This window comes from Hyposmocoma kahamanoa, unplaced genomic scaffold (assembly GCF_003589595.1).
Source record: "Hyposmocoma kahamanoa isolate Upper Pololo Valley unplaced genomic scaffold, ASM358959v1 157, whole genome shotgun sequence".
NCBI lineage: Eukaryota > Metazoa > Arthropoda > Insecta > Lepidoptera > Cosmopterigidae > Hyposmocoma > Hyposmocoma kahamanoa.
This window is the reverse complement of record NW_020653561.1, coordinates 81601-103574: the sequence shown is the minus strand read 5'-3', so window position 1 is coordinate 103574 and position 21974 is coordinate 81601. Positions and strand designations below refer to the sequence as shown.

Below are 21974 nucleotides of genomic sequence, written 5' to 3'. Positions count from 1 at the left end.
AGGTGCTTTTCATATACCAATGATTTCTTTTAAATTTAAGTGATCTAAATAGAACACGTATACATATACATTTATCAAATGGCTTTAATAAACTAAATTCTGAAATAAAGCCAGTGTCCCTGTCGCTAAGCAAAATGAATCGTATTGTACGGGAAAAATTTGTATTCGAACCGAGGTAGCATCGACTCTTAAGAAGTTTCTTAAAACGTCATTCACTAATGACACAATCTGGAAGTCGTACCAAAATTAATTTTACAGCTCACAGGTTAAACTTTAAGTTTGTTTAAAACTTTTCTTCACACTTATACTCCAATCCAAACTCGAGTTGACGTGACTGCTAACTCGAGTTAACTCGATTCGGTGCCTGACAGAGCAACGGCCAGTCGCGAGTAGAACTCGAACCGACCGATTCACCGAGTTGGACACGATCGGCCGGCCGACCGCGACTCGAGCGTGATCGAAGATCACCGAACCGACCGATTGCGAACGAATAGCCGACGCGCTGTATGAATTCGACTGGGCGGGAACCGAACCGAGTTCACAAAGTGTAGCTCGAGTTGACTCGTTATGCGAGTAACTCGAGTTAAATACCTCGACTCGCCCATCGGTCGCGACTCGATCGTGCTCCGAAGCGGCGGGCGGGGCGGGTCAACCGAGTTAGCTCGAGTTCATGAAAAATTAACTCGAGTTGACTCGTTATAGGAGTAACTCGAGTTAACCGCCTCGCTACCTCTACTCGCCCATCGCTAGGGGATCAGTAGGGCTAGCACGACAAGACGCGACACTTGCGCGAGATCTCTATGCGAGAGAGTAGCAATGTCTAGCGCTATTCGCGGCTTCGCGCCCTGTCGTGCTATTCGCGCTCTGTCGTGCTAGCCATACGGGTATCTTAGAGCATCGACTGTACAAAACTCGAAGAGAGATAAAATCAAAAGCTATTTGTAAACTATGATCTGCACTTACCAGTTATGGCAATTTTTCCGAAATGTTCCAATTGTCGCCAGGACGCGGGCTGGAATCTTGACAATATTGTTTGTGACATAGTCTGTAAGGTCAAAATTTCGTAATTATTATTATGAAACGACAATTAAGGAACAACTTTAAGGGTCATATTCCAGCACTCTACTCAATACTTAAGTTAGGACTTGAGTATTGAAGTGAGCACTGAAAATCATACTCAAGTCCTTGCCATTGAGGTCGTATTTCCAGTGCTTGAAATCATACTCAAGTCTGCTCAAATCCTGACTTGAGCTTTGAATACAGTTCTGGAATACGACCCTTAGAGTCCTAATTTTTGTAAACAACTTCTCCATCAATTATTTTGATTTACACAATCGTTTCGTTACGCACAGCGTTTATTCGTCTCTTGTAATCATGAAGCACCAGTCGAGCGTTGTTAAGTAACGATAGTTCACAGCCAATTTTCGGCACCTTTAGGAATCTCTTTGATTGTTTTTAGTAACAGTAGAGCTCCTTCTGAAAGAGTTCGTCTAGGGAAGTACTGCCACCTATTTCTGCTGCCAAGCAGTAATGTGAACAGTATCTATTGTGTTCCGGTTTGGATGGGCTAGGGTGCTTGACTTGTCAACTTATGCCTCAGGGTGACGGGCGCAGTGGCAGTGCCTGTAAGATGTTTGTGTTTTAAAGCCTGCAACGTTATGGATACGCGTGTCGTTTACCACTAGGTGCACGGCTTGTTCGTCCCGTCACTTGACTTGGTTTTATAAAACAAAAAGAAAACCATTGCGAAAATAGCGGAGCAGTACCTTCGACTCAAATTTTGATATTGGTTATGTCGGCTTTCTTCCACAACACGTCTTTACATTACATTGAGTATGAGAAAAGACAACGTACCCAATCGGTCTGCTCGTAATCTTCTCCAACTATAGCATAAGTCATTCGCAAACAGACGTCTTCCTGAGGAGTCCGCGCACCGCACATGCTGCCAACCATCCATTGCATCAGCTCCGGAGCAACTGTTGCCGATATCATTCCGCGCGAACGCATCACGTTCTGAAAATATGGAAGCATGTCAATAGTTATTTGCTATGCAAGGCTGCAAAGTTGTTGTTCTTCTTTCATCGAAAGAAAAAGATAGGTGCACCACAGTCCATCGTCAAATTCGAATTCCAAAATCCTTTTCCACGCTAGCGTGGTATAAACGCTCTTGCGCGCAGATTTCTAAAAAGGTATATATTTATTTTAGGTATTTCAAAATAAAATATAATGTATATAATAGTAATAAAAATGTTATGTTATTCTATAAAATCAATTGAAATTGGTATAACAAAACTTTTCTTACCACTATATCCATAGTCTTCAACGTTAATAACGCGAAATCTTTAACATTATCCAAATAGACTGCAGGGGCGAGACCAACGAAAGCGATAATCTTGCTGTTGTATTCTGGTCTTTCCGACATCATGGTGAAGAAAGTAGTTGTGCCCATGGAATAGCCGACATAAAGCAACTTTGATAGTCCAGTGATGTTCAGAATACGATCTATCATAGCTGGTGCGTCATATTTGCCGTGCTCGTGGAAGCTTAAATTAGAGGAAAGATTTTCTTGAGCTCAGAATCCTAATTTTATAAGTCAGACGTTTCAATGGAGTAAATTGTGAGTGTACTTCGTTTTCTGATCAAGTGTCCAAAAATAACTTTGTTGTACCAATATTTACCTGAATTCCCAGAATTGAGGATCACTCCTGTTCATACTCTGGTGTATAGTATGCAGATTCCCTCGAAGGTTTCCTAACCAAACATCGTATCCTGCATCTGCTAAGATAAATGCTGAAAAATTGAAGTTTTAATAAGAAATGGCATATACCTAGCCCCTTATTAAACAAAGTTTCTCTGAAAATATGAAGAGTCATCTACAACCAACAGTTCCTCTTTGGTGATCTATGATAAGTTGAACTATTGAAGATGTAACAGGAATCCAAAGGTGATAAAATGATAGGATGGTCTTTTACGTGGAAACAGGTTCTTAATACGGATGGTATCTAATGGTAGCACAAGTTCCTCATCATCATCTGGGCGTATTTTTTAATCATATCAATGCACTCTAACCATGGACTAATAATTGTTCTATTTATAATACTGTAACTTTGAAACAAATTTTGAATTTTCGTTTCTATTTCAGAAACTTAAAATAAACTTACATCTGATTTTTAATATATTTAATTTTTCTGGGAAATATGATAATATAATCATAAAAATACATAGTCTTTTATCTTGTGATTCATTTTACTCAAATACGTTAAGAAACTAAAACATTATCTTCTATTTCTGGTCCTCTTTTTCTCGCGAGCGTACAATTTTTGTGTACATTTATCTTTTTAATCTATAGATAGGTAGAATTTTTTTATGATGCCAGGACAAGTCGTGGGCCTAGTGGTAAGCGACACGCTTGTCCATAACAGTTACAGTGCCACTCAGAGCTTTACAACGCAAAGATCTTAGGGGCACTGCCACTGCGCCCGTCACCCTGAGACAGAATCACCAAATGCACCGATAACGTAATTATATTTACGTCTGTTGTTATTCATGCATGTGAGTAAGTAGTAGGCAAAGACGACCATGGAGTGGAAGTCTCAGAAGTCAAATCGTAGACACGGCAGACCTCGTCAGCAATGGCGGGACGATTTGTACTCCTTTTTAAAGGAGTCGCCAGAGGCAGCCCAAAACCGGGACCAATGAGAAAAGAAGAGGAGGCCTTTGCCCAGCCGTGAGACGCAACAGTCTTGTCATAAATCAAGTATTTATTCATTATTTGGTATACATGGACTGTGAAGAATGAAGATACAATAAAGAAAAAGAAAAGGATATCAGACTTTTCCGGTAGCTGAGAAAAAAGGTTATCAGGCTATGAAAAAAAGCTATTCCCAACGTAGAACATGCCCAGATGCTTTTAAGCACTCACAACAATTATTCTTTCCCAAGAACGTGACGTACAAAAAGAAATATCCTCACTCACCAAGGCTTCGTTCTGGCCCCATAATTACGAAGTCGCTGCTACTGCCCAAAAGACCATGGACTATAAGCACTGCCTTTTTGCCTTTAGCTGTGGCACCAGATCGTCTCGGGGAGCGTGTACCCGCGGGTATCCTATGGAGCTGCAGGATGTAACCATCTGTTGTGTATGCACGATGTCTCTCTGCAGGGTAGCCTGCTTTAGTTATTAGTTGAGGCTGTTGAAAAATGTAATAATAAGTAAATTGGAGAGTTATACAAGGGGTAGAACTTGAGATGCGTACCAGTGTGCGTTGCTCTCGAAAGCTATGATTGACGCCAATATAGAGAATTTACTAGACCTCAGGTTAATTTCTTTGACCTGTGCAAGTGTAGCTTAATGTGTCTAGACAATAAAAGGCTCTAGAACATTGAATATCTTTCTCACAGCCGCATTTTCGAGAAGGTAGGTAGGTACTTTTTAAGGGGGTAGTCCATTGCGAGAACGACAGCTTGTCAATTGAAACGTCGACGACATAAACCGAGTGACGTTAACTTCTAAGTTACGTACATATGTTTAGTTGCATCAGGTCTCACTTACGACGTAGTGAAACCTGTATGTCGAAGAAGGTTTACAGGCCTTGGTAAACTTGAAAAGTCGCCAACCCGCATTAGGCCAGAATGGCGGCAGGCTATGGCCGAAACCTTCACCTTAGTTGCGTCATGGACCAATAATGCAGGACAAGAAGACTGCTAATCTTCATACTACGGATCGTAACTCATAAAAAGGTCAAAATTTCGTCTTGTATCTAGATGATGCTGATCAACGGCCTGGAAGTAGTTTGTACTATGTAAATGGTCGTGGATATCAATTGTTTCCTCTTAAATATGAAATACAAGTAGACAGTTTTTTTTCTTGTAGTATTATTCGAATATTGACAAATGAGCTAAAATTCTTTTCAGACCTTGACACATATGCGTATCAAGAGATGGCATTGTGTGTTACAAACTAATTTATAAATTACCGCTTGCTAATATGGATAGATGGCGTAAATCAAAATAAAAGATTTAGTAGCAGTAGAGCTCCTTGTGAAAAGTTCGTCCAGGGAAGTACTGCCACCTTACCTATTTCTGCCGCCAAGCAGCAGTGTGAGCATTACTGCGTTCCGGTTTTGAAGGGTTAAGGGTGCTGGTGAAATTATAGGCACATATGGGACTTGTCAGCACAGTAATGCTGACATTACTGCTTGGCGGCAGAAATAAATAAGATGGCAAATACCGGAATTATCGCGTAACATACGTACAAAAAAATACGGACGAATTGAGAACCTCCTTTTTTTGAAGTCGGTTAAAAGGAAAGTGCAACAACTTCGCAGGGCTTAGACTATTACTAACATCATAAACAACAACTTTTGTTCCGTGGATTTTAATTTTACTTTCATACAAACATAAATATATTTATATAGATCGCTCTAAACGGTAATAACTCTGTGATGACGGGGGCGAGAATCGTCACAAAGGACGCTTGCACGTTTGAACTTGCCTTACTACCAAATATAGATCTAAAAAGTGTCAGTACAACAAAAACTTCAAATCGAGTTCTTAGGTTTTCGCGATTGTTACACATAGGAAATGAAACTATTTTTCCGGATTTAAATCGCGTATATTTGTTTTTTCAAACAAACCGACGTTTCGGGCCCTTTACAGGTCCCATGGTCACAGTTGACTGAGGTGGTACAGTCTTCAACCAGTTAAGTCTAATATTGATGCAAACCATTATTTTTTCACTATAGTTACAATAGTTATTAATTAAATACCTTATTTTTAATTTTACAAAGAAAACATTCCAATTTACGCTATATTAAGTTTTACAAATTATTTTATTGAATGAATTTTTATTAAGTTCAATTTATTATTAATTATTAATAGAAATTAGAATAAACTAAAACATATTAATTAGTACTGCAGTCTTATGTCTGTTTGGGATTTTTCATTAGAGGAAATAGTGGATCCCAAACTGGTGGTACGGAGAAACCATCTTCCCTGTTGAAATTAGGATGTTTTTTAATTTCAATGGCCTCTCGCAGCATCCTGGGTAGATAACGGACTTCTTTTGCAAAAACTTCAAAAAACTTCGAAGTTTGTTTTTGGTAAATTAATTATGTTTTGTAAAAAGTCAAGGAACAAAAGTTGTCGTTTATGATGTTACTAATATAGTGCTGCGAGGTTGTTAGTATTTTAAAAATAACCCTACAATAAAGCATCCATCATCATTCCAATTCACATGTAAATACAATAGTGCACTTTGCAACATTGTACCGTGACACTTGTACAATTTATCCATTTGACTCTACTTACTCTCTTCTCTACCGCGATATTGAAACTTCACTGACAATTATTTAGGGTCACTGAAATAATTACAGAGATTAACAAAATGTCATGTTTTTTATTTAATTTGCGACTTTTGCTTAAAAATAAATTTCTTTGAAAAAAAGTGAATTATTCATATTATAAATTTTGTCAGCCATGATCTAGGGAAATGTAAAGGGCCTGTGTTTGTTTGAAAAAACAAATATACGCGATTGATGATCGAAAAACGTTTCAATTCCAATGTAACAATTGCGAAAACTCTATAGGTACTTGTATAAGTTTTTAAAAATTGAATTCTTTAACTAATATAACGGATAACTCAGGTATTTAAGTCAAATTTTTGCTCAACATGCTTCGAACCAATTCGTGGTCCTTAATCATGAGATTCCGCGGCAGTGACTGTTATTATAACGCACACACTCCACACAGAAAAAAAGGATTTCTACTAATAAGAAAGAGCAATTTCTCAAAATATTTGCTAATTCTGAAAAAATGTTTATTAAAAGTAATAAAATATTGTCATTACAAAAATACTGCTTATCTTTTTCTAATACAATTTTACTCTTAACTTTATCTAACTTTTAGACAAATACGTTCACTTCAAGATTTTATTTCATTTCTAATCAATTAATTGGACATTACTTACATCAAGAAATTTTACGTAGTGTCTCTAGTTTGTTAGGGTGTTATTTGTAGTCATAATTTAAGAAATTTGGTTTGAGCAGTAGCAACAAATCAAACTACACCTGGAACAAGCACAACTTTAACATTCAATTAGTTCCGTCACGCCGCTGCTAGATGGCATAAGTTGTACTCTGAAACGCGCTACCGTTTTGTTAACTTCAATAGCATAAGTCATCTCATATATTTTGAATTGTTATGTTGTTATTATATGGCATTGAACGTACTCAAGTACTTGAGAAAATTCCCTCTTATTTCTGCTACTTTAAGGTTTGGCACTGAACTGTGTGTTTTCACGCTATTGGACATACTGTTGGGTCATTGGGTCCAAACCCTGTAAATTTACCTTTTTTGGTATTAGAAAACATAAATCTTAAGTCAAATAATTAAGTACCTCTCAATTTTTCATTCTTTTTTTTTTTCAAGTCAAAATCGGACATTTCTAATAACTAATAAATATTTTGTTGAATCTAGAGTGGCTTTGTGACTGGAAGTAAATTATTTTGCTCTTGGATTAAATATTTCTGTCTTATAACTACAATACACCTTTGAGACGTTTTTTTACTATTATCAAGTAATTATTCTCTAGCGTCTATAGGGAGAGGATCGTTTTGTTGGATTTAATAAATTTGTCTTCATAAAAAGAATTTTGTCTTTTTCTAAGTAATCTGTTTTTACCGTGCACATAGACCCGCACTAGGGAAACCGCTGTGTCGCGGGTGCCATGGACATATAACCACAAATTACACCCAATTCACGAGAGAAATAAATGTAGCCCATACAAATGTTTCTCCCGACCTGGGAATCCTAACCTGGGACCTCTGTGTGGCAGTCCGGCAGGTCATGATAACCGTTCGGCCAATGAGGCTGTTCAGATATTTTAGTTAATATGTCTGAGTCTCACGGTGGTTTTCTATTTGAAATTAGGATTCTGTTTTTAATATGTAAGTTTACCAAGATTTAACAGTTACTTACTACGTTGAAGGAAATCATTGTAATAAAACGAACATATCGAAACGAGCATAACATAACAATGGTCACAACCCTTGGAAATAGTGTGAATTCCCCAACCCGGCCATACCCACAGGTAATAGCCAACAGTCCCATCTTACTACTTAAGTTTTGTTTATAGTTCCTCTTCCTATTAAACTTTGGTTGTACGGGAAGGGCACTATTACCTGTGCAAATTTGCACAGGGACCTTCTCTGTCAGATCCTGATCCTCATCTCAAAATCAGCCCGTTGTCACAGATTTCATCCGGCTCTCAAAAGGCCTTGGTTGAGCACCCCCGGATGCACGTGCCTATTACTGCTGCCAAGCAGTAATGTAGCATTACTGCGTTTCAGTTTTGAAGGACAAGAATGCTGGCGATATTACAGGCATTACATAGGACTTGTCAACTTATGTCTCGGGGTAACGGGCGCAGTGATAGTGCACCTCACATCTTTGTTATCTAAGCTCTGCACGGCATTGCTACTGATATGGACAGACGTGTCGTACTACCAGGCGTAAGATTTGCTCATCCCGTCATTTAGTATTATAAACAAAAAAAAACGTACAGCAACCTCAACGATAGGAATCGTTCAGATAGGTACCGGAGCTGTTGGCTCGGTCATCTCCCGTGTGCATTGCACAACTAGCAGTTGTCACCGCTAAGCCGTTGACTTTAGTCGACTAGCAAATTTTCACTTTGGTAGCCAACAGGCGAATTTCGTTTATCTGCGTTCATCATCATTATCATTAACAGCCTATGCGTGCTATTTCGCCCGGTCCTCCGCTCGTTGCATCCATCTGCTGTCAGCATCCCTTAGCAAATCGTCACTCCATCTGGCCATAGGGTGTCCTACACTACGTTTTCTTCGACAAGTATAGCCAGCCCACTGCCACTTCAGCTTGCTTATTCTACCAATTTTGTCGACAACCTTAATTGTCGGATAACCACGTTCCGTACATTGTTCTTCAAAGAAATCTGCGTTGCGGCTAAATAAACCCCCTGCTAATGTTCCAAATTAACGTTCGCGACGTTCTTCGCTTAAACAACATTAGGTACTTCTAAACGTCAATGCGCCTTCTAATTTTATGACCACTCAACGAGGCTCTAAAAGCTTTCAGTGGTGACAAAACATAGTTAAACAATACTTGTCAGTTATTTCTTTGCTCTGAGTTTTAATACCAGGGATTTAGTGTCTCTACAAATTTTAAACTCCCTTCAACTCTCTGTAAAATACTACATTTCACTTGTCAAGGAATGCCAACTGCCGATACTTAACAAGCATTCGTGATGAACACTAAAAAGTTCTGAATATACACTGATCTGTATTTAGATAATTAACCGACTTTAAAAATGGAGGAGGTTCTCAATTCCACTCTATTTTTTTTGTGTTTATGTTACTCCGTTTTTGTGAACCAATTTCGGTGATTCTCTTTTGTTGGAAAGAGGGTACCTCGGTAGTGGTCTTTTTCAAATTTAAAGAGAATTTTCCACCTCTAGGGATGGCAAATTAAGGACTGATTCCGGCTTATTGGATTTAACCCACTTTCCGTTACTCGATTTCAATATAATTTGTCAAAAATATTTAATTCACAATTTAGTGAGATAGGTTTTTTTTTATATAAAAACGCTATAATTATTTTATATGATAGTGCAGTATCAAAATATACATGAAAAACATTTAAAAAAATAATTATCAAACTGTATTAGCCATGTTGATCTACAATCCTTTGCCATCTTTCGGGTAATTTTCGTTATTAGAGTCGGGTCCATTCAAAGAATTTTGTAAAGACCGTAACAAGTGAACATCTAAAAGGGCAATGTCGGGCGAATACGGTGGAAGGGGTAACACAGCCTTATCTAACTACAGTAGTTTGACAACTTTATAAAGATTTGTGTGTTTTTTGGCAAATGCGATACCTTTACGTTACACTAGTTCTAGGCGTTTTTCTTAAATTACTTATATATACACATACCTAGTTAAAATTTTCCCGCCGATTTAGAAATGCGCGTTAAAGTGTTATTTTTAAAATTATTTTACACAACATAATGTTTTAAAACATTTTTTTTTTTGTTTAAACTGAAGAGGTAAAAACTGCACGTACTTTTTGGCCAGCCTATTATTAACAATTTCTGAGCTTTGTCGAAATACTTGACCGTAAAGATTTTTGTATATTAAACTATTTTTTCGGATCTAAATGGGGGTCCTTTTTTTTTCAAACGAACCAGCGTTTTTCAGTGCTACATGTCAGTCGTGATCGTGACTATAGGATTTTTTTCCATCCTCTAAGCTATAAGTGGCCGGAAATGTCGGTTCGTTGGTAAAAACAAATATGTGCAATTTAGATTCGAGAAAACCATTTCATTTACTATGTGTAACAATCGCGAAAACCTAAGAACTCGAAATGTATTGTAATGCAACAATTCTCTATACTATGAGCAGGTACCGAAACCCATACTATAATCAATTTAGAAAAGTTCTTTTTTGTATTGGATCTACCAGAAATGGAACACGAGACCTTCTGTGCTGAAGTAGCTGCGACAACGTTAATGTTTTTAAGACAGAATGTAAAATAATGTTAGTCTTACCGCACTCTCAATAATAATAGTTTTTCTTATTACAATTTTAGGGTCGTATTCCAGAACTCTACTCAATGCTCAAGTCAGGACTTGAGTATGATTTAAAGCACTGAAAATCATACTCAAGTCCTTGCCATTGGGGTCGTATTTCCACTGCTTGAAATTATACTCAAGTCTGCTTAAGTCCTGACTTGAGCATTTAGTAAAGTTCTGGAATACGACTCGTAGAGTACTATCTGATGCCTGCGAATTAGTCTGCTTAGGATAAGTACTTCGCGTAGCCCACTGTACCAACTGTACGAATTTTCATAGTTTTATTGGTTTTTCTATATAAATTTTCATCCCCTACTTCACCCCCTTTAAGATTTATTTTTGTGACAAAAAGTCGCCTATGTCCTTCTCCTAGTTCCCATCTATATCTAAAATAGTATTCATCAGAATCGGTGCAGCGGTTTAGACTGAAAATGTAACTGACAGGCGGACAGGCTTACTTTCGCATTTATAATATTAGGTTGGATATATAAAAAGCGTCATAACATTACATTAACATTTATCCAATCATAACTTTTATGGTAAATTAATCAGAATCCAGTTTTCAAGGCGTACACATATAATGATATATCCACCTTGACATGAAAGTCTAGATCTAGCTATAAACGTATATCGTTCATGACTTTTCGTAGAGCTACTAGTTAATCCCTATAAATAGTATTAAAGAGCTACCTTATGCTCGGATCACATTTGACCGCTTGCTTTCGCACTGCGCTAATGGTGTATTGACTATATTAATACTCTCTATAAAACACTCGTTTAGTATGGACGCGATGATGCCTACTAGCATTTTGAGGTCCAATCTTTATGATCCCCAGTTAACGGATAAGACTATTCCGTAAATTCCCATTGAGACCCTAAGAAGTATGGGTTCATCACAACAAGCCCACATAAACCGCCTCCAAAACACGCCAATACTTCCGGGTTGTGCCGCCTGCATCCAAACACTGCCGGCGACCCTCCTCGGGTCGTCCGTCCATCTTGCTGCAGGCCGTCCTACACTACGCTTGCTATTGACCTGATCGTCACTCCGCAACAAGTCCGTCATGACCGGCACAACGCTGCTTCAGCTTACTGGTTTGGCGAGCCGTATTCTGTTCGTCCGAGAAACCCCAAGCAGAGCTACTTTCAACGCACACGATGAACGACTTTTAATTTATAGATGAGGCCTGATGTTGGTGCCTACGTCTCGGCTCCGTAGTCGACCGGAAGGTCGTCCTGATTGAATACTTCAATGGATTTTGTTAGGGGTAACCACTACATTTTAAATCATGAGATTGACAGCAGTTTGCTTGTGCAGTTCATTTGTTGATATCGGTTTTAAGGACCTCACTAAACCAGGAAATCTTATTTGAATTAGATGATAAATAAATAGATCACTAACATAATACAAGTTTACTAAACTTAGTTAACCTTCTACTAATGCAGATTCGTCATATTCAATTCTTAGTTTGGACGTCTTTAAATGGAAGCTATCAGGGTATTGATCTTGTATACGAGGCACAACCTAACGTTTTAATTTTCTTAGTTCTCCTGGCGCTCTATTTCTGGTATTTTGTTTACAAAGAGTGTCCTGACGGTTCCAGCAATTCGTAGTAACGTAAATACGAGTCAATAATAGCATAAAAATGAAATCCACAGCACATAACTATATTCAGACTAAATTAATCATTGGTATAACGTAATCGATACGTAAGTTGATCCAGGTCACATAGCTGTTTAGGTCTCGAACAGCTTTAAACTCGGCAACCGTGAACTTAAATTGGATGGTTCACCTAGGACTCAATAAAATAAACTAATTCTTGGTTTGTAAGTTTGTTGTGGATTCGATGACTTATTTTCAAGAGACTTGGTAAAAACAATTTTTTTTTTTTTTTTCAAATTCTAACCTTGGTAGCCAGTCCGTTACACCTCGCCGGTTTGTTTCCGCTAATCCTACTAGAATACCCTTGCTATACTAAGGATCGTATTCTAGAACTCTACTCAATGCTCAAGTCAGGACTTGAGTGTGATTAAAAGCACTAAAAATTATACTCAAGTCCTTGCCATTAGGGTCGTATTTCCAGTGCTTGAAATCATACTCAAGTCTGCTCAAATCCTGACTTGAGCATTAAGTAGAGTTCTGGAATACGACCCATAGTGTGTATGAATGACAATCATTTAATAATAACAATAATAACGCACACACTCAACATAGCACCGCACTAGGGAAACCCTGTATCGCGGGGGTGCCATGGACACACACATAGACAACCACAAATTACACCCAAACTCACGAGAGAAATAAGTGTAGGTCATACAAATATTTCTCCCGGCCCGGGAATCTTACTATAACAAAGCTGTGTAAAAATATGTTAAACATTTCTTTGTTGATAACGATTATTTTGAGATTGTGTTATTCTAGTAAGCAGACATACATATTATGGATATCCTGTTATTAAAACAATTCACTACGAGGTTTTTATTATTACATTATTATTATTTTTAAAGTTTACCTACACATGAAAAAAGAAAGAAAGAATGGTTGGAAATTATAGGACTGCCGAATATAAACATTGGATCAAATACTATCTTCGTTTGTTCGCTCCATTTTGATGTCAAATCTTAATAGAACTTTGAATGTAACTAGATTATATGATAATGCAATTCTATCGTTACATTGATTGGTAAATAACTTTATATTTAATTTTGATTAAAGTGTCTCATTACTTGCCTAGTAATAATTGCCTAGTATTAATCATATTTTCATTACACTAAACTATACAAATTTGCAAACATAGAAAGCAGTTTCAACATTCAAGCCATACATTTGTATGTCGATATGATACGATTATGGTACAACACTAAATCCGCCATTTGTGGTGGACATTTTTGGTTTAGGTAGGGACGTGTATTCCTTAGATAGGGCATCTCCTTTCCTTTATTTTTCCGTCCTCTAAGGTTTCACAATGTTACTAAAGATCAGACCAATTTTTGAGATGACAAAATATCAATGCGACGGCACTGTATTTTGCTTTGAGACGTTAGACTATAAGTTATTATAAGCGCCTTAATCAGGAATCAACCATTGGATATTAGTATCACACAGAAGCAAGCAGTCTGCGACAATGCCTATTGTTTACATACATTTGCATGTTAATTTATTTAAGTTTTTAATCAAACTGTTTCCTCATTCAAATCACGCGCAAAAAAGATTTCTTTAAAAGTGTTTTGCCGTACACAAAGCATTTATGCGTATATTTGGTTTATATAGAGGATAGAAAAGGGTAGCTTTAAAATCTGGGAGTAAGCCTTTCTCGTCCACATTAAAAGACGCAAGGTACAGAGCATCCAGACCAGAATCAATTCCCCGATGCAGCGTCCTGATTTTGATTCAAATAGGAACCGAACCGATCGGGTAGTCTCGAGAGTCGAAATCAGATGGGTTTCCGAGCGAGAAGATGAACCTGATTCCCACTATATCTTTCTAATTTGTGAGTTGAATCAACTATTGTTCCGATTAAAAATATCAAAAATGTCCGATCGGTCAGTTGTGAATCGCAATTGTGCGCCTCGACTTGGTAAAGACGCAGTTTCCGATCGAGGGAGGCAATCAAAATCAAGCTACAAAACTCTTTGATATTTTACCTGAATTGTTCGATTGGTTATGGTTTTTCGAATCGAAGGGCGCTTTCCGAGCTATTCAGAACATTCGAGTTAAACATTTTATTCCGATACGATATTGTTATCCAACAGCGTTTACGGAGTTAGTCGGTGAAATAGATTATAAGAAAAATTAAAATACATTTTGAAGACTTTAAAGGCCTAAAATGTAAGAATGCGTTATTAATCTTGCATTAAAATAAATTAATAAAATTAAACAAAATCCAGACTTTATTTAAACAATAGGACGTTCGGTAACTTTCATTCGATAACTATGTTCTGAATAACGTTTGTGGCTTTTGCCGGTCTGTACGAGTAATCGTACGGGTGTGACGTCATTTCGGTTTGGTTTCGAACACGACGGTTTGACGTTCAATTCGGTCCAACATGAAAAGAAATCGTACGATATCAAATCGGATCGGTCGACAACTGAGCAAGGTTGAATTGAGTAAAGTTCTCAATTGACCCCCAAGTTAGAAAGTTATTTCACTTCCAGCATTTACAGTACAAACCGTTGGGCCACCTAGGTCATGAAATTTCAAAAAGGTATTGAATCGCCGATCATCTATATGAGTTGCTGTCATTACGCTATCACTGCTCCAACATCTAGCTATTAATCTTAATAAAGTCATTAACTTAATTGTTATTTGAAATCCCCTTTCAAAAATCACCGGATATTCATTTCAATCATCATTTTTATACGATAACTTAATAACTTTGACCCCGTTGTGTTTTGTAATGCCAGAATCATTTATTTTGACATTTTAATCCATTTTATGTCGCGCCCTACGGTTTTTCGAATAACACATTGAACCATGACGTGATATAAGTAGCGACGCGACTTGCGCGAGAGCGACATAAAGCGCGACTTGTCCATGCGAAAATGGTGATATCTCGCGCTTTATGTCGCTCTCGCACAAGTCGCGTCCCATCGTGCGAGCCCAAAAGATATTCGTTTTGTTGGTCAACAGCTTCTCAGCTACACTACCCTCTTTATCATAACTAACGTTGTAAGGACGCTGGTGAAATTACACAGGGAGACCGGCGCAGTGGCAGTATCCCTCAGTTCTTAGCGATATAAAGCTCTAACTGTCGCTTACTATCATGCGCACGACTTGTTCGTCCCATCATTTGGTATCATTAAAAAAACGCATTTTCTACTAAACGTCTAGTCGCAAGGCAGCTAGCCGCGCGCGGCTTATCGCTTAGTGATAAATGGGAGTAAGACAAACGCGTGACGGCGGCCGCATCGTCGTATAACATGAGATGTAATTGTGGCTAAACGGTCGTATATTTTACATTCAATAAATCCTCGAAAGTGATTCGGATATGTCATCATCATTATATAGACATGGACGCTGACGACGGAGACTGCATACAGCTTGAGAGTTGCATAGAGATCCATGGAGCGCGCCATGCTCGGCATCAGCCTTGTAGACCGAGTTCCGAACATTGAGATCCGACGACGAACGAAAGTCCAGGATGCTGGAACTCGGATCGTGGTACTCAAACGGGGCTGTGCGGGACACCTACAAGGCAGAGTGATGACAGGTGGAGCAAGACTTTGACTGATTGGTGGCCGAGGGTGGGCAAAAGAAGCGTCTGGCGCCCTGTTGCAAGGTGGGTCGACGACATAGTATGCGGCTAGCACGGGAACGTGGTGGATAGCAGTGGTGGCAGTGGATAAAATCAGGCTGTGGGATACGTACGCCGGGGTTATTTGTCATATTTAAAGTATAAACTTTGGATATTTCTAGTTTTATTTAAAAAAAGTTATCGATGTCGTTTTACTCACTAAATAACGTACTTTCGAGATCAGTTTAACCTGGGTACACTTAACGATTACACCAAGTTTATGTATTTGTACTGTTATTATAATATATCAACTGTTCTTACCCAAATCGTAACTGTCTGTTTCAAATTTTTGGTATCCTAACTAACTTCTACGTAGGTTTCCAGTTCTGAGGTTGTTGTGATTGTTACTCACATTGGAAATGAAAGTATTTTTTTATGCATATCGCGTATTTTTGTTTATTTTCCGAATTCACCAACGTTTCGGTTTCCTTACAGACCCCATGGTCACGGCTGACTGAGAACCACCCAATTCTGAAGTATAATAATAACGTACACACTCAACATAGCCCCGCACTAGGGAACCCCTGTGTCGCGGGTGCCATGGACACATACATAGACAACCACAAATTACACCCAAACTCACGAAAGAAATAAATATAGTCCATACAAAAATTTCTCCCAGCCCGGGAATTGAACTTGGGACCTCTGCGTGGTAGTCCGGCAAGATAACCGTTCGGCCACAGAGGCAGTTAAGTATATATAAGTATAGTTTAAATTTTAGATTTTATTGAATATCACGATGTCTTACGACCATTATTACGATGAATAACATTCATTTATTTTTTGGGAAGTTACTCCACTAGTTTGTTATAATTATTAATAAAAAGATCGAACACCAAGAAAATTTCCTTCGATCTTTTTTTTCACGAACACACTCCTAGTCCTGCACTAGCGAAACCCTGTGTCGCGGGTGCCATGGACACACACATAAACAACCACAAATTACATGCAAGCTCACAAGAGAGAAAAAAAGGCCATACAAATATATTTCTCCCGGCCCGGGAATCGAACCTGGAACCTTTGCGTGGCAGACTTACATAGTAACAGTGCGGTCACGGAGGTGGCCAAACTACAAACTAGAGTCCCGTGTCGAATGAATTTTATTTTTATTCGATCTTTGTATTAATAATTAAATACCTTATTTGAGATTTTTTTTTTCATAATTTCCTTTTAAGAATACCATGTTTTTGAAGTTCGTTTACGTTATGTACAATGTTTACATTGACAACTTAACAGTGAACACCGCTATCTGTATAAAATCGTTTAAATTGTAATGTCAAGGGCATGCTCTAGTATGCGCGAGCGCTGGTGTCATGACAATAGCCTTATTAAACGTGAACAAAAACATAGACAATTGAATTGTGTTACATTTAAATAATTATACAGTAATCTATCTTCAGTCTCGTTGTAAAACACACACTAAGTCATTAAATGGCACGTTCGTTTTTAGGTGGCTTCTTATTAAAACTGCTGTAATATGTCGATGACACATGACCTCTCATGTAAGTTGTTGTAAGTCAAAGTACCATTATTTCCTTTTTAACTTAAATATATCCTTTTTTATGTATATTATAAGGTTCCATGTTTAAAAGTAAAGAAATAATTATGTAAATGTAAATGTAAAAAAATGTAAATGTTATGATCGTATTATAACTAAGTGTCATGTTGACTTTCAAACATGGAACCTATAATATACATAAAAAGTATCTAATAATAATAATAATAATCATTTATTTCATTTCAAGTTTAGATTTACAGTATTAGTGACTGGAATCTCCTTTTAAGCATAGCAATGCCTGTGTTAGGAGACTCCGCTCTTCTACATCCATATCTGTTTACTACATCTAATTTAGAAATTTCTAAATTGTACAGTACAGGTAATTAGAGCAGTTATATTAGTTTTATTATTTTGAAACAGTGGTTGTGTTACATATTTATACAGAGTAGGTTGATGTCTTTAAAATAAATATATATTACATAAATACGAAACATATACAGACATATAAATATATACACATTGTGTCAAATTTAATATATAGTATTTCTTCCGTGTTATATATACAAATAAATGCGGCGAATATTCAATTACTATAAATTTTACTGTGGTTAGAATTGTATTATTTGTAATTGTAAGATGTAGATTAAAGAAAGAGTTTGTGGTTGCTGTACCTATTAGACTTTACGTTATTGCAAAAATATCTCAACATTCTCATAACTAAGTCTAATCTATTCAAGTTAAAAAGCAAAAAGTGATATTTTGACGTACAACAACTTCGTGGGAGTTTTCGATATGTAAGCTCAGAGAAAATTTGTTGGAGGTTTATGAATACGTTTTAAAGGCATTTGGAGTCCTCAACCCGAGCGTTTGCGCATTGTGCCAAGCGATTCGCATCAGTTCCGAATCCGAGAAATGACGTTCCGAACGGCCGGTTTGCTGCGCGTTATGTTTGGCTGAGATCCATCGGGAAGCTACAGCACTCCGTATTATTAAGGACAAATTACTACACGATTATCATTGAATATAAGTTTTTTAAATGGTGATAGTATGCGAGCTGTCTAGTACAGTATTTTGGTAATACGTGGATAATTTTAGGCAAGCCGATGGGAGTCGAGTTATATAGACGCCTCGACACTGCTAGGTGTACAAGCGATATTCGTATTTTGTCGGATCTGACAACAAGCGACATCCGAAGTGGATCCCAGTTTTCTAGATTTGTGTAGTCACGGATTCAGAACGTATACGTATCCGATGCATTGCTCAAACGACGCTCTAATTGTCTTGTTTCCGCATTAAAACCTAAGCCCACACTTTTTAATATGTTAACAATAATATTTGCTTTTCAAGAGCAGAACAGCAATCTAACCACAATATGGATTTGATCATATTACGAAATTATTCGTACATTAGTTTTTGGTGCAGATTAACCAACCTAAACTAGGTTAAAAGTTATATTATAGAGGTCAGTGTCATTTGCTCGATAGATATGTAAAAAAATCATAACCATTAACTTAATTGAACATAATTGGACGTAGTTAAACCTAAAGGATCCAATGCGCATCCAGTCAATTTCGAGATATGGCCATTTGAAGTTTAAAAGTGTTTCTCACACTTGTTTTATTCTAAACTTATAATGTCATGTAACTCCAGAGACATTTATTTATGTTTATATGTTGGATTTTTGCTGACCTATGAGGTTAGACTTTAGGAACCGTTTGGTACATATAACTAATAAATAACTATAAGCTAGTGTTCTCCTAAAGATGCCGATTTGTGTATTTTTCCTGAAACGTTTGATTTCTTTGGAAAAACAAATATACGCTATTTATATATATTATAATATATAATAGTTTCATTTCTTTAAACCCAAATCAATTCAACTATGTATAATATACCTAGACAATATATAAATTTACTTAGGCTCAATTAATATTGCGGCGGAATTGAATGGAAGCGAATTTTTGTAACGATATTGTACCTACATAAAAATCTTCCGCGGTATTGCTCGAGAATGCTCATTCCCGGAAGATTGTGCCTCGTATGTAATGTGTACATTACGTAATTGACCATAAAGTTCATTATGCTGTGTACAATATCCTTACAAAAATTCGCTTCCATTCAATTCCGCCGCAATGTAAATTGAGACTCGACAGTCTTAGCGGCGAAACATATGTATATATGGCTAAAGACAGGACCTATTCAGGAATTACGGTAGTGTTGATGACTATATTTAAAATTACCGGAAGCCACAGCGAATATTTCTAGCGGACTATCTCAAAGATGAATAAAAAAAAACTAAGGCGTATGTGGCGCGTATAGTCGACGAATCGTAAACTGGTTCGAAGTTATCTCTTGATTATTTTCACCTTAAACTGGACATGTCATTCACAAATAAAATTTTGCACTTTCTGAATCATTCAGATACACTTACAAATAGAGATCGGAATAGGAAGTACTATACATAGAGTGAATAATATTCTCTCTCTGATATCCACGAAAAGCAGCGACATGATTTCGATGTTTACAAAATAGTTTAATTTGGTACATTTTGTTTATTTGTTTGCTGGAAAATAGTACAAAACAATTTGAATTCTCGTTTTTAGTTTTCAGTATCTGCATAATTCGGAGTACTACATTAACATTAGACTACAATAATGTCCACAAGTTTGATTAAAAAGATAAACAAAAGAATTGTCTAATGCAGCGCACGTCCCATCCTGGTTATGTCAGATTATATGCGCATGCGCCGCTGACTGGTGCAAATTCGGAATTCAAATTTGTGTCACGCGCGTTTCTGTTATCATTCTTCCTTAAATGCCAATGGCTATTATAGATTTGTAAATTTTCTGTGTCTAAATGGAAAATATCTGTGTAACGAGTAAACTCATTAGTGTAGCCAAGGTCTGATTTACCCAGTAACGACCTACATAAAATAGTCGCCTGTACATGCAGAACAATTAAGAATATTTCCACGCGATCCAAAGATAAACAAATCAAATTAAGATGAGTTTCAATAACATCCTGTTAGCATTTAATCATCGTATTAGGCTGTTAATAGCTTAACATTATCTTTACATGGCTTGTTTATTTATTTTCTTTATATGCCCATAATCGAGGCAACACGAAAAAAACAATTTATAGGGTACCTTACTTTCTCAAACTCGTATCTTATAGAGTGATTATTGAGGAATGGCAAAACTTTCTATTGCTTATCAAGGGGGTTTATTTCATTCATTACTTTAAGAATAAGTAAAAGCCAGTGTGTGAATATGTCGGAAATGTGAATTGAAATCAGCCTGCAAAATTTGTATATACAATATATTTTTTGCATTTCAGTAACTTTGTGTTGTATTACTTGTATGTATAATTATTTGATTTTCATATTTATTTTCTGTATTAAAATAAAAAAATCTTAAATTTTTTAAATGACACTATCATTAAATTTTGATTGAATTGATATTCAATTATTTTTTGTGAAATTACTCCACTCGTTTGTTATAATTATTAATACAAAGATCGAACACTCAGAAAAAACGCTCATCGTTCACACAATCGTTCCGTGGCTTAATTGGTATAGCGTCTGGCACGGTATGCAAGAAGACGTCGGTTCGAATCCGACCGGATCGAAGGAATTTTTTCTGAGTGTTCGATCTTTGTATTAATAATGACACTATCATTTATAAAAAAGTAGATAGAGGATGAAGGTTTTTAAAACGTTTTGGACTGACTCAAAATTGCATTTTATATTGGAATTCGTACGAAAATAATACTTGAAATTGTTCTATCGCGTTATACAACGCTTCTCTAAAATTCTTGTATTTATTTAAACCCAACAACTTCTTTTTTTTTTTTTTTATAATTGTATTCAAAGATATATCCTATCGTCTTCGTTAGCTCTCAAATTGGGCCTCTTATATTGTGACTATAAAGCACCTATTATTGGAAAGATATATTTCTCCACAAATAGTGCCACTACTTACTGTTACAGTACATCTAGTTGCAAGCGACCGCTATATTAAATTACATATAAAGATGAACCGTTTCCGACGCTCGTGGGAAGAAATCTTTCAAGTATTAAATTATTGTCTCGTGCAACCAATTACATAGGCTATTATTATATGAAGCTTCATCTTATTACCGTTGCAATTCTTATTGCTAGAATTATTCGTATTGCTGTGATGCGCCTACGTGTGTCTTTATTATGACGAGTTGATATTGTTTGCTGGATTATAACTGTTCAGATCGTGACTAGGAAGAGCAGTATGGCGTTTCAATGTCTAGGTCAAGTGACGGGACGAACAAGGCATCTGCTGGTAAGCGTCACACCTACCCACAACAGTTGCAATGCTAATGTTAGATCTTTACGATTTAAACCCGATCGCGACGTCATCTTGATATTATAGTGTATCTGGTAGATTTTTAATACATCCTAATTAACTTCCTTAATCTCAAAAGTTTCGATATTCCCGAGACCAAAAGCCTCAGTCTCCAGTCTGAGGGTCGTATTCTAGAACTCCACTCAATGCTTAAGTCAGGACTTGAGTATGATTCAAAGCACTAGAAATCATACTCAAG

At 37.0% G+C, this 21974-nt stretch overlaps 2 protein-coding genes across 3 annotated transcripts in view; one reads left to right on the top strand and one right to left on the bottom strand.

The window, feature by feature from the left end:
* LOC113240567 (protein cramped) overlaps positions 1 to 21974 on the top strand; it is a 73209-nt gene that overhangs the window by 8849 nt on the left and 42386 nt on the right. The window lies entirely within an intron of this gene.
* LOC113240568 (lipase 3-like) overlaps positions 1 to 21974 on the bottom strand; it is a 29110-nt gene that overhangs the window by 3601 nt on the left and 3535 nt on the right. The window contains exons 2-6 of the mRNA XM_026477902.1: positions 3977 to 4190; positions 2679 to 2790; positions 2303 to 2543; positions 1855 to 2013; positions 964 to 1045 (exon numbers count right to left, since the gene is read on the bottom strand). Of these exons, the coding sequence (XP_026333687.1) occupies positions 964 to 1045; positions 1855 to 2013; positions 2303 to 2543; positions 2679 to 2790; positions 3977 to 4190 (808 nt within the window). The remainder of the gene's footprint in view (positions 1 to 963; positions 1046 to 1854; positions 2014 to 2302; positions 2544 to 2678; positions 2791 to 3976; positions 4191 to 21974) is intronic.